The sequence below is a fragment of the Coloeus monedula genome, assembly GCF_965178545.1.
Source record: "Coloeus monedula genome assembly, chromosome: 8".
In the NCBI taxonomy this organism is placed as follows: Eukaryota; Metazoa; Chordata; class Aves; order Passeriformes; family Corvidae; genus Coloeus; species Coloeus monedula.
Window position 1 is genome coordinate 9371665 of NC_138788.1, and position 13725 is coordinate 9385389.

Here is a 13725-nt window from a genome sequence, read left to right on the forward strand (position 1 = left end):
TTTTTTCAATTTCTTTTAAAATACAAAGTACTGTAAGGATTTAAAGTCTACAAAACAATTGTATTTAAAAACCAACCAACCAAACAAAAAACCCTCTGTACCAGGTCATAACGAAGCTTTTGCAATACATAATCTATTTTATAAAGCAGAACTCACATTTATCAGTTTTTAAAATTCTTCTGCACTTGAAGGACTAAAATGAAAAAATCAGACTTAAAAACTAGAAAAGAGGAGAAAAAAAACCCAGGTTATTGTATTTGCCTATATAAATAAAATTATTTAAAATTTATAGTTGTTAAACTAAAACAGTCAAGTTGGTCTTGAGATCTTTCTATAAAACTGTTTTAACAATGTTACCAACTGCATGTAATTTATGTAACCAAACCACTCTGATTTTTATGGTTATATCCACTTCACTTATATTTATTCCAATTCCTGGTTCTGATAATTAATATAGTCTACCATGAAGGAAGGTAAGCAAGCCTCTAACATTTTAATCACATAAAAAGAAATATTGCAAACACTATGCAAGATAAAATTTGTTTGTATTTCTTTTAAAGTTTAAAAGATATTCAAGTATATTTGCATTTATTTTATTTACATGGGTTTGTTCCATTCAAATCTGTCCATGTCCACACATACGGATTGGTTTTTTTATTTTCTTTTCAATATTTATCACTGAATATGTATTTTGATTAACATTTTGGAGATTGTTACAATTAAGTCAGTTGACTGTTTTCTTCTCTTCAAGGTATGAAGTCTTGAATCTTTTGAAATCTGTAGCAAATTCTCTTTCACATCAGTGCAAATAGACAAAATAGGTGAAATCCTAGTTTGTGTTTAAGACATACATTAAGTTCCATTTTTATGTGCAGCATAGTTTTAGTCCTTTCCTGTTTGCCAAATCAAAGAAATGTATGTATGTAAGATGGAAACTGTGACTCCACAGGTTTTAATGGGGTAATTCTGGTACCCACTGTGGCACAGGGAAAATGTCACAGTATTGAAATTCAGTGACAGATTAGCTGTGATGGATAATTTATAGCTACTCTGCTACATAGGCTGTGTATTTGATAGTCTACTAGCAAATTGAAAGAATTTACATCATAAAATGCATCAAGATGGAAGAACTCATCTGAATCTGAAATGCATATTACGATGGAGGAACTTCTGCAAAACTGTTGCAAAACTTAGCGTAAGGATTTGAAACCCAGAATTGCAAACTGGATGATTATTTGCAGGAGCTCACTCACTGTGTACATAATTGTAGATGAAACTCCATAAACGAGAAAATACTGATTCCCTGCTTTTGTTATGGGCTGTATTCAACTTTGAGGTTTGTGGGTATAACAACCAGCTTCTGTCTCAGCTAATCAAACAAAATATTCAGCTGAATTAAGACACCATCATCTAGACTATTGGGGTATCAAATTCAGAAGTATCAAGCACTCATTCTAGGTGCTGACGAGTATAACTTGTCAAATCAGTGCTTCTGAGAGAAGCAAAAGAAAATTAGAGATAGAATGGCTGAAAGAGAGAAAATTTGCACAGTGGATGGTAAATATGCTTAGGAAAAAAGCTGAGAGAGAGAATTTTGAAGGGCTAAGGTTGGCTGAAAAAACAGCTGTGGAACTGTAAGGTTTCTTTTGTTATTTGATACTTGTGGTCAGGAGGGAGTGATTTGGGTATTATTTGTACCTTGAGCAAGAGAATCACCGAATTCCATCACCTTGGTAGGAGTAATTTGTAAGAACATAGAAGTGTGACAATGTATTTATGAGATAGGTCTAAAGAACTACATCCATTATGTTCCTAGGCCACTGCTCATGGTCAAGACAACTATGTACAGTGATACCCTGATTTTTAAAAAACCTGCTAACTTGGCCCCCTTTGTCTGTCTGTAAGAGATGAGCCATTTTTCTCAAATTTGAGTGAGGTGGTGGTATACATTAGTAGTTCAGTAGGTTGCTTAAATGGTCACAGGATACAAGACTAGATTATTACCATTCATTTCAATGTATTTGATGAAATTGATCCATGCTCAAAGACTTTGTAACAGGCTCTTCACAGCCATTTCAGTCCTGGGTGCCACATTTCCTACCACTGGCATCACTGGGAGCAGTACTGAAGTGCTGTTTAACACCTGGGGTAAATTTCAGTCAAGCAGGACCAACATTGCATTGCAGTCTGAACTGCACAGTGGAAAAGGCTGAACAAATGTCTTTTTTTTTCTTTGCATAACTGTGCTTTTCCCTCAGTAACCCAGCCTGCTACTATGTTTGCAGCTGCAGGTTCAAACATAGTAGGTTTTATGCTCTACACATAAATGCTCGCCTTCTTAAGATGCTTCTTGTTTTATTTAATTTAACTCTTAACTAGTACCCCTATTGAGCATGTCCCGGTGGCTCCCAGTTCTGCTGCTCCTGCACTACACGCTTCAGCACCTCAGCCTGCTGCTGCTGCTCAAAACACTGCCAGCCCGATGACAGCACCAGCCACCACCTCAGTAGTGCAAGAGTCTTTCTCCTCCTCCTTCCAAAGGTAATGCTCCATTGCTTTATACCCCCTCTGGCTTTGGAAATGCTGCATACACATTCTTAACTTAAGAATGTAGTATGAAGAGCTGTAACCTGGTTTATATGCTTTTATATATTTTGGAGGGGGGGAGGGGGGGTGTTTTGGGGTTTTTTTTGGGGGGGGGGGGGGTTGTGGTATGTTGTTCGTGTTTGCATAGACTTTGCAAAATAAAACTGCCCAAAAAATGTAACTCCGTTTTCAGAAAGCGAGTCTAGGCTTAAAATTAGAAATGTTTTTACACCACTTGTAATAAAACCAAAACAACTCCTCATGATAGTTACAGTGAATGAAGATTCTTTTATTGGTGTTTCTGCAGTAGAACAAGAAATGGAAGATTAGAAAATGTCATTTAATCTCATGATTGTGCTTACTGTATCACAGCAGATATCAGTAAAACATGGTAGGCATTTGATGATTGACTTGCTCTATAAATTAAGTCAATTAATTTCTATTGGATTTATATAATATTTTCTTTCCTAATGAGAATTAGTCTTAGAGGTGAAGTAAGTTTCAAGGACATGCATTCCTAACACTTGTAGCACAGTGGGAGTTACAGTTGTATATTAAAAGCTGTCAGACAGCTTGTGTGGAAATGTGTGGGATTTATACAGCTGTCACTTACATTACAGTAATTTTGGAGGTAGTAAGAGTGAATTCTTTTGGTACGTAATATTCTTTTATCTTTGGGTTTTGCTACATGAATATTCTGAAAATATGTATATTTTAGCATGCTTAAAAATCCAAGGAAAGCCACACTTCCAGTAATAGAAACTATTTTAAATAATTGAGACCTCAGAGGTACCATATTTTATGTGTGTATAAATGGAATTGGAAATGTCTTGGCTCTGCTTCTTGATTAATTTTTGCTAGTTGATTTTGCATTATGTACATATACCAACTAATTAGTTTCTCACTTTGGTCAGATTTTACCTAACCATGACCTACCAGAATGCAGTGGTTTTATTCCAGTGCAAGAAAATCCATCAGTCAGGCAGCAAAGGAGGTTTGAATAAGGTATTATGCTCTAATTCAGAACTGGCTGTGAAGTACTTGCACATGAAATAATGATAAGGTTTAAGTAATTTTTATCCATTGGTTGAAACTGTAGCATGAAGAACATGTATTACCTAGTATCTGCTTCAAACAGAAAAATGCCTCTACTAAACTAATCATTCCGATGACTTCTGTTTTAGATAGGACAATCTTCTGTCTGGGACTGCTTGCATAGTAAAATTTTTATCTTGTATTTAGACTCAAACATCTTCAGATCTTTCAGATAAAAGCATGTATCATTGACAAAGGTCCTGTCTTGTAATATTGTCTTCCTTAGTTACTGATAGAGTCTGGTTTTAAAATTTTTCCATAATGTATGCATTTTGTCTTGTGTTCTGTAGGAATGTGTTTGGTTGTGCTATTCTGTAAGTCTGCAGATGTATGCTACAGAAAACCTGTTCCTGGTAACTATGCAGCAATCTTCCTGTATTTGAATCCTGCCAGAGCTTGGTTCTGATGACATGATTTGTGTCCCTGTTAAATCATTTTGTTCATGCTTTCATGCTTTTATGTGTCTTCTGCAGAGTTCTTGCAGCCCCCAGCTCTCTTTCCCAGCCTAAGCCTTTCCATGCGCCCAAGAACATGTCATTAGCAGCTTCCACTATTTCATCTGCTATCTCATCTCAGTCTAGGTATATCTGTAAAGCTCTCTTCTTTTAACCTAATTTGTTTTGATTTTGTATTATGCTCTCTGATATGAGGTTTTCAGTTTCTGAAGGGATTGACTTGGCAGAGACCACTGAAAAGCACGATGTGTTTAAAGCAATAGCCCCTTCCTTATCTTCCATGTGACAACCCAGCTAGGAAACAACAGAGTTTTAGATGGAGGATATGTGGCCACAAGGTCCTTTTGGAACAGAGGTATTTTAGCTGGTTGGTTTGTGCTGCTTTTGCCATCCTGAAATGAAAATACTTGTCTAGAGACACTGGGTGAGAATGATGGACCTTTTTTTTCTTGGTGAAAACACAGGATTGCAGGAATCACTAGAAAAAGAGAGTGCTGCTGTACTGCCTCAATTCCAAGCCTTTTCACTACTTTCATACCATTTTAACAACACTAACAGAGGAAAAAGCAGTAGATCTTAAGACTCACTTGAACACAGTCTTCAGAAACAGTGAAAAACTAAATCAGCAATACATTTGAGACTGTAATTATCCATGTATCTCTTACCATTATATAAAAAAATAGTTAGGAATTACCCTAAGGTGATATTTGAAATGGACAAAGTGCACAAGTTTGAGGGCTTCACACCAAGTATAATGGTCCTTCTCAAGAGAATCACAGAAGAGTTAAGTGCTTGGCACAGGTAGTACTTAATAGCAGTTTGGTTGGCTTCACATCACTGAAACCAATGCAAAAATGAAATAGCTACTGAACAAAACATCAGAAGAGGTTTCAGTTTTAGGATGTAAACATCTCTGTTCACAGCCATGGGAATTACATAGGGGAAGTAATTCCAGTATGGAGTTGATAAAACATAAGAAATAAAATTAACTGCTGATGAGTGGAAGTACACCAATTGTAAGTTTAGTTTCAAGAAGCCTCTTGGACTCAGGTAAGGTTCCTTGCTTTCTAAGCAATAATAACTGTGCATATTTGAGCTTGATTAAACACTGGCATGCAAAACCTATTATTTCTCCTGAGCTACAGAAAAGACTTGATTTTGGGGTTTCTCTCAGCTGGAGACTGAAATGTCTCCATCAGTCAGAAGATGAAATTAAATGGAAGCTTTGGTGACTACTCTGGCCAGACAGAGCACATCTATTAATGTTTCATTAGTCTACATCTTAGAACCCATCTAAATCTTTCATAAGAGCTGTGTTTTCATTCCTGCCTTGGACATCATGGAATCATAGAATGGATTGGGCTGGGAGGGGTCTTAAAGATCATCTAGTTTCATGGGCAGGGACAAGTTAAGCAGCAATTATGCATAATTTACATATAAACAGCTAATAAATTACTACAAAGATAGCCAGTACTTGCTGACACTACTTGCATGTCTGTCATAGAGCTAACCTAATGCTATTTCTTGACTGAGCTTTTTTCCATTTCCCTTAAATTTCATATCCATTTAATGGGAGAAGGGAAGCAGTGTGAGGCCTAGAAACTGTATAAAGTCATTTGTAGTTATGTACCAATATGGACTAATCAGTGTGAAACAAAATTTTAATGAGTAAGGAGGATAAAAAGATGACCTTGAGGTACTGAGACATTTGAATTGAAAGTAAATTAGGTTGGCATAGACCATTGCCCCTTTTCCTGCCCCTTTGAAAGGAAGTGGGTTGTCTGGGAAGGCTGTGTCTCCATTCTTGAAGGTTTTCAAGACATCACTGGCTAAAACATGGAGCAACCTGGTCTGACCTCAGAGCTGGCCTTGCTTTCAGCAGGTTAGATCAGATTCTTTCTCAGACCTCTTCCAGCCTCAAAGATTCTTTGAAACTATGGAAAAACAGCTGTCCATTTCAGAAAGCAATGCTTTAATCAGACTCCTAAAACCTCTTGCTGGCGCCTGGCAATGATTTCAGTCACAGATAAAAGACCTACAGCATATCAACTTTATACACGGCTGCTTTGTCAATGGATGACGCAATTGTGATGCTGTCATCTGCTTCCTGCTGTTACCAACAGGCAAATGTTACTGTCTTTGCTTCAGCAAGCCTTGGGACATAACTGCAAATCAGAGACTTGTAGGACCTGTAAAAATTTGGTTCCCTGATAATCAGGTACAAGAAACAAACTCTGGTTGGTTGGTTGATTTTGGATCACTGTCTTGCAGCTGGAATAGATTCTTTATCTTGGTGCACTACTTCCATGTTTGTTTTAAAAACTGTTGTGTATTATAGCTAGTGTATTCAAACATAAGGGACTAAAACTGGCTTCTAAATTAATTTATTATTCAAATTTTTGAGCATCTGATAGTTTTAATTTAGAAATCAAGCAATGTGTTAGCATGCCAAAATACAGACTTAAAAACCCAGTTTCAGCTTGACATATACCAGAGGAGTATTGAGCTCTTAATATAATTTCATTTCAAAATAAAATATATGTGACTTAGTTACAATACTGTTTTACAGGATGGGGATATTCTCAGGTGGATGAGGCTGAGATTTTACCACCATTATTCCAGTGTCTGGGGTTTTTTTCCTTTTAGATGCTTTAAAAAGATTCACCAAGAAAACACAGGAGGATTTCTTGAGCAATATCCTTAACTATTTAAATCTTGATTTTAAACTTCAGTAGATCCAGTTCTATAATGACATTGCTTTTGTGAGCATATGCATAACACTTAACATGAGTACAATCTTCCTTCCTAAACAGGAGTGTTTTTGAAGTAAATCACTAATCTTTACTTGATTGTGTTACTCTTACGTCTGCAGTGAAATCTGACTTACTGTTACCTGTTCCACTTACAATCTTACTTAAAAGAAGCAAGCATAGCATGAGAGTTTTAAATAAGCTTGAAGCTCTTTAGGGATGGGTTATTCCATCCAGAGGGTTAAAGCAGGGCACCCCATGAGACAGCACTCTGGGAATGCAAAACCAGGAGCAACAATGGAAAGAGTTACAATTATGGTTCTAAAAGTCAAGTGTAGCTTCTCTGATCCTGAGATTTTAATCCAAGCACTGTGTCCATGATGAAGGGAAGAAAAACTCTTCTCCAGAAGTTAGGAAAATAACTGGCATAAGGCAGACTCCTGGTGATTCTGGGAAATGTGGGCTGTGCTCCTGTGGGATGAGACTGATGTCATGTAGCCCTGCAGTGCCCTGCAGACAGGAGCTCAGTTCATTCTGAATCCTCGTGTTTCTCAGATCATACACTGTGCAGGCTTTCAAGTACTTCCTGTATTTGCATAAATGACTCATTTATGTTCTGAAATTACGCTGTTTCCCCAAGAAAAAAAAATCTACCTGTTTACCTAAGACACTGTAACAGTAGAAAAGTTCTGCAAGGCAAAAGTTGAATGGTTTTGCTTCAACTATGCCAGCCTGTCCTTTCTGTGGGGTTGTCCGAGCTGCCTCATAAGCTGGGGCACTTCCCTGACCTTTGGCCTCTGGCTCATTCGAGGTTTGCTCTTCAGATTTGATGCAATTTTAACTTATGACACTGAGAAAAATCCCTCGTATTTATTTTTTTGTGTTAATAAAAATAATTGGAGTTCCACAGTCCAATAACAAGACCAGATGAGAGTGACGTATGGAACAATATACTCAGCTCATTGACTGATGCTACCACTCTTCAGGTTTCACTGTGATTCCCAGCTTAAATAAGAAAACAAAATGTAATGAAATACTCATCTTATAGGATTATAAATATGTACATGTTGTTTACTTTAGCACTTAAGAGCACTTCTCATTCATAGGAAATTCATGGTAGGACAAGATATCCCAATCTTCTGTGTATATTTTTTTCAAATACAACTTTTGTCTCATTTTAGTTTCAACCGGCATTCTTCCACCTCCATCAGCTACCAGTCAAGGCAGAGGTATAAAAATGTTTTGTGCAGCTACTCTACCTTAAAAGCACTTAACAAACCAGTTTATTGCTACTAGTAGGCATCTAGTGAAGCGATAACATAAAAATGATCTGCTTAAAAATATTTACTCTTTCTTTTTCTGACAACTAATAGTTTTCAAAGATGGTATTTAATTTGCTGCCTGTCACGTGCCATTGACTGCTACCGATAAATTCAATAAGGTTGCTTTCACTGCTTTTCGAGATGCCAGTGCTTCTTGATCCATTAAAGCATCTTTGATCCTTATGACATCTTTTTATTCTTTCTTAATTTCCTTCTTTCTTTCTAGTTTCTTTATTTTTGGTTCTTTTAATCACATGCTATTTCGTTTTCTTCTATCAGCAGAAATTCTGATGAATCTTTAACTTCACTAAACCCTTAATGACGTAGTGTAACCGTTTATTTCTCTTTGATAAGCCTTCTTATCTTCCTTACTGTATTTAATATGTTTCATGCACATGTAATAGGGTTCAGTGCTTCTTTTAATTTTGCTATGATTCTGGTACTATGAATGGGGTGGAGGGATGGGGGGTGTTCTTGTTTTTTTCAGCTTCATTTCCCTGAACACAAGGAAATCTGTGGTATGGTTTTACTGTGATATTACATTTGGGAAACACTTGAATTTTGAATAACCATTTTTCTTCATGTATGTCTAAGTATTACTAATCTGGTTCAGACCTTCTTTATTTATTTTGTGCATTAAGAGAGATTCAGATGAGTCTTTCTAACCATTGGACTGTGTACCTGGGAGTAGACTTTCCTGACTGGATGACATTTTCAGCTTAAGGCTCTATGACACGTTATTTTAAAATCTTTTAACCCACATTGTAAATATTGGGCACTGAGCTGTCTAGTTTACCCTGAAGAGCAGATTTTAAAACAAGGACAAGTCTTTAGATGGTGTGTTTAGCTGATGGCATTTTGAAAGCTGTGTGTGAAGCCAGTGTGCCCACAGTGTCTGTGTCCCTGTGCTATGGTAGGAGCAATGGCCTCTGTCCAGTGACCCCAAGCACAGTGCTGTCTTAGGCACCACAGAGGAGGTATCATCAGGAAATAGATGGTAAGAATGGAAAACAAAAAGGTTTACTGTGCTTAGAACAGCTTTGGCAGTTACAAAATCACAGCACAGTTCACAACAGAATTTACAGTGAATACAAACCCACTAAAAGAGTTTATCTTGGAGAGTCCTGTTCACTCATGGTATAGTGGACCCAAATCCAGCCCTAAGCCCTAGACTAGGTACAGAAATAATTAGCTATAGCCATTGTAGCAATAGCTAAGTTTCTAGCTCTTGCTAAATAGACAAAATAAATTAGCCTGAGGCAGCAATGCTATGAAAACTAGATCTATAGTAGAAACATTGTCAGAGCAGCAAAAAGCCATGTTGTGAGGACAGGTTTATTTTGTTCAAAATTGAAAGTTTCCATCTCTCAGAATGTTTTTTACCTGTACTGGAAGACATCTGCTGGGTTTGCCATGTAAGATTATGAAGTGTTTTCTCCAGATGGCATCTCTTTCCACTGTTAAAGAAAGTAAAGTCAAGATGGACCAATAGTCTGGCAAAGCTTCTTTTCATATGCTGACAGATGTTTTCCTATAGACAAACCCACTATGGAAATAACTCCTAAACTGTCAGCACAAATACACAGGGATCTGGTTCATAGGGAGAGTGAAACTGAAGGGAAAAAGAAAGCAAAACTATGTTTTCAAGGTGAGTAAGAATGATGTTCTGTAGTGAGTAGGTTTTTCTTACTGCACACATCTCATTATCTGTTGCTTCCCTTCCTTGTACTTCTTTATTCTCTCTTGCTTGCTTTGATTGTGATGCTCTTCTGCAGTCTGTGAAGCACAAACACTACAAACAGAATAATCCCAAGTAACTGGCAGATAGAAGAGGCCTATTTTTTAATGTGTTATTGTAATCAAACTGAGAATCACCATCTAAGCCATAAAATAGAGAAAAACTGCTTCTTACTGATGTTTGGAATCCTGAGCGAGTGTTTTTATTCTAAGAATGCAATGAAATGCATCATAATATTACATATCATATGTTTTTTCTGTAGGGTGAATCTGAACATCAAGAAGATTAATGTAAATATTGGGTTCAGTCTAAATAGAGAAAAGAGTTTCAGAAAAATTTTTAAAGGTCACTACAATATTTTTAAAAGAGTATAACAGTACATAAACACTAATTAGCATTTGTAGCAATAGCAGTAATTGTGCTGGGCAAGTATATTTTAAAGTCCAGATATCCCTCATTGATTTATCTTAGACAAGACCAGGCCTTTTTGTTTGCAGAGGAACAGAAAACACAAACTTTGTATGCAGCTTTCTGAAGTCTGATTCCGTGTTAAACTGAGAGTTTCAAATTTGTCATATTCCCTCAGCAAGCTATTTTCTGTAACAGCAATCACAAAGTTGCTATTACTTAAAATCCTTATTTGACTAATTTTTCTTTCCAAAGAATTGTCCAAGCCTTCCTTAGCAATGCTAAAGACTGATGAATCTCACAGCATTCTTTCTGTAGTTCTCACAGAAGATTCCTCTTGGAGTTCCCTGGATGCTGCCAGATCTGTTATTTCATGATCAGAAACTTTTGCTGTTTGTAAAGTTGTTCACACCTACATTTTGCTTTTAGAAACACAACCCAGTCATATACACCAATGCCAGTTTCTGGAAGCTACAGTGAAAGTCCTGCTCCTTCTGCTGCTTCAAAAATGAGAGTTGTTACTACTGCCAGCATAAAGCCCTCTGTCTACCAGCCAGGTAAGGAACTTTCAAAGTACTGAAAAGATTTGGAAAAAAAAATGCTCACACATTTCTTTTAGAAAAAGAAAATGTCAAGAGCACGCATTTTGGACACAGACATATCAGAAAATATTTATATACATGCAACTAAATGTTGCTAGTTTTGCCTCAGGTTGTTTGAAGATTAAGGATTACATTGTATTTGTATTCTGCTTCAGAGTTAAAACGTGGAACAAACAGAGGGAAAAATAAAAGCAAGGGAAAAGTCTAATAAAGAATGTGTATCCTGATTTTTCAGAAGAAATACATTTGAAAAATAACACAGTGTATCCAATTAGGAGCCCAGTGACACCAGAGAATTGATAAAATAGCTAAAGAATGCACAGTTCAGGAAGGAGGTAAAATAAGTGGAGTTTGCTTGAGTAGGATATATTTTCAAAATAGGTAAGATACATACTGAACTTCTCAAACTTAGGCTTATATTTGAAATGAAGAATGAGGTATTAAAGCACTTGATAATGCTGTTCAATTTCCCAGAGATCTAATAACTGAAGGAATATATTTGGTTATTCATTCATTTGGAAAATTCATTCATTTAAATTCCCTTGGTATTAACATGTTACAAATGGACTGAACTTCTAAAACCATTGATGACCAAAATGTGAACCTTCAAACTGGATGAGTTAAATGAGGCAGCAGTATAAATCTAAGTGTAGGTCTGTTTCAAATTAAGGTTTTTCTGATCTTGGCAAGAGAATTAAAAAGTTGATTTATATCTTTACAGTCAATTAAATATGAAAAGGCCAAGAATTCTAACAGTCTTAAACTCTGTCTTCTGTAATGTTCTATTTCTGGATCTACTGAAATTAAACAAACATAGGAATTTTAGTTAGACATGAAGCAGACAGACAAATCAATTGATCTTTATATTTGAGACATAAAGGTAGAAAAAGTCAAGTCAGAGCTCTCATGAGCTATATAAGGGTCTCAAAGTAAATAAACCTTCAGCTTCTCCTCATTTGCTTTTGGTTAATGCATCAGTGTATACCATGTTCTCACTCAAGGCAAATGCTATTATTTTTGACTTGAAAAGATGATGACAGCAGGTTTATTTCTATAATGCAGAAGAGAGCAAACTGTGGCAAGTCAAAATACCTCCTGAATACACTGTCTGATGTTAAGCCCTGTGCTCATTTGGGGAGGTATAAACTCCAGTTCAATATACAAACCTGCTGCAGAAATACATCTGCAGCTATTTCCAGTCATTGGCTGGATCTGGTAAAGTCAAAGCTGGCTGTTGGATTCAACTTGGATTAAGAGGAAAGACTTTTGTTTTCTCCTGGGTTGGGTATCTTCTTTGCAATTCCTTGCATTGCTGGTTTTCCTTTGCAATTCCTTATGTTGCTGCTTTTGAGCCTCATTGCCTCAATAAAGGCTTAAATAGTTGGCAGAGAAAGAAAAAGTGCCCCTTTACTGTTTAGAGTTTGAAATATCCAGTAAGGGATTCTAAAATACCTTCATAATTGAACCCTAAAGTGACTCAGGTACAAGAGAAACTCCAGACAGAGATTTTAGTGAAGATGTTTGGTTTTTGTTTTGGTACCTTTTTAAAGGGTTGTATATTTGATGTAGTAGCACTTCAGAGTGGTTTTGGAACCTGAGCTGGCCTCGAAGACAGTTGCAGTCCTGAGCAAATAGGAAATTGCTGCTTGGGAAGAAATGGAGGAAATGGCATTTCCTGTCACAGATGGGAAAATCAATAGTACTTAGAAACAAACCACCAAGATAGTTATGAAACTTCTCACCCAACTTTGTAATTGACTGGCTTCCCTTGGAAGTGTGGGGCAGAAACTTCCAGATTAATAAACAGGCTCATATATCAAATATAGAGACACCTGAATCAGTCACTGAGAGGATTTACAAGGCTATTTTAATCTGTCAGATTGAAAAAACACCAAACAAACTGAAACAAGTCTCAAAATGAAACTGCATTGTTGAGTATGTGGCTCAGATGGAATTTATCACACAGTCTACACTTTCCCTTAGCTAACTCAGGTGGGAAATTTTCTGCTGCTAAAGATCTTTAGTTTTTTCCAATAGGGAAAGCTGTGAACTATGAAATCTTCTCCCTAAAATTCATAACCCAATTTTTAAAAGGAGCGTAGACTTCTCTTCTGAACAAGGCCCACTAGATGGCAGAACATACCTGGGTATTCCTTTCCCGTAGGCTTTCCCAGACTAGGATAGCCTTTCACATATCCCAAGTAACTCCAACACCAGTTCTTTACCACGAAGTAACATGATACCTAAACGTCAGAAAGCAGATCTTTCCTTTTAAATCCCGAAGTCCATCTGGGCCTACTTGTGTATGCAAAATTGGTCAAGCATAAAGGCCTGATCTACTCTTTTAGGAATTGGGAGAAAGATTCCCACAGTTCTAATGAACTTTACATTGACTCCTAAGCATCTTCAATACTAAACCAGCAGCTTCCACACCATTATTTCATTTTTAGTTCCCCTGAGTAAGAATAGTGTCTCCCTATAAAACATCATCTGTACCAGTATATGGGAAAACTTTGGGCTTCAAGGATGTGGCCACAAAGTGTAGAACAAGCCAAATCAGTTGTGGTTGTTAATTTCATTTGTTCCTGAAAATACTAAAGAATAGCACTTACGTGATCCACTAACAAAGGAAAAAAAAGAAAAAATATTCTCACGGTGCAAGTCAGTGTGTGACCAAAGCATTTGAGACTGTAAATCTTTGCTTTACTAAATGAGTAAAGTAATGTGCCTTTTTGTCTGGAGAGAAAATAACCATTGACCATACATGAA

General features: G+C 36.7%; 1 protein-coding gene across 5 annotated transcripts in view; it reads left to right on the forward strand.

Annotated features, from left to right (window-relative positions):
• LDB3 (LIM domain binding 3) overlaps positions 1 to 13725 on the forward strand; it is a 116156-nt gene that overhangs the window by 88681 nt on the left and 13750 nt on the right. For 3 of the 5 annotated variants that reach the window (XM_082286064.1, XM_082286063.1, XM_082286065.1), the window contains 2 exons: positions 2380 to 2541; positions 10784 to 10911. In XM_082286064.1, the coding sequence (XP_082142190.1) occupies positions 2380 to 2541; positions 10784 to 10911 (290 nt within the window). Of the gene's footprint in view, positions 1 to 2379; positions 2542 to 4154; positions 4263 to 8067; positions 8116 to 10783; positions 10912 to 13725 lie in introns of all 5 variants that reach the window. The other 2 variants (XM_082286068.1, XM_082286066.1) reach the window with 2 other exon arrangements.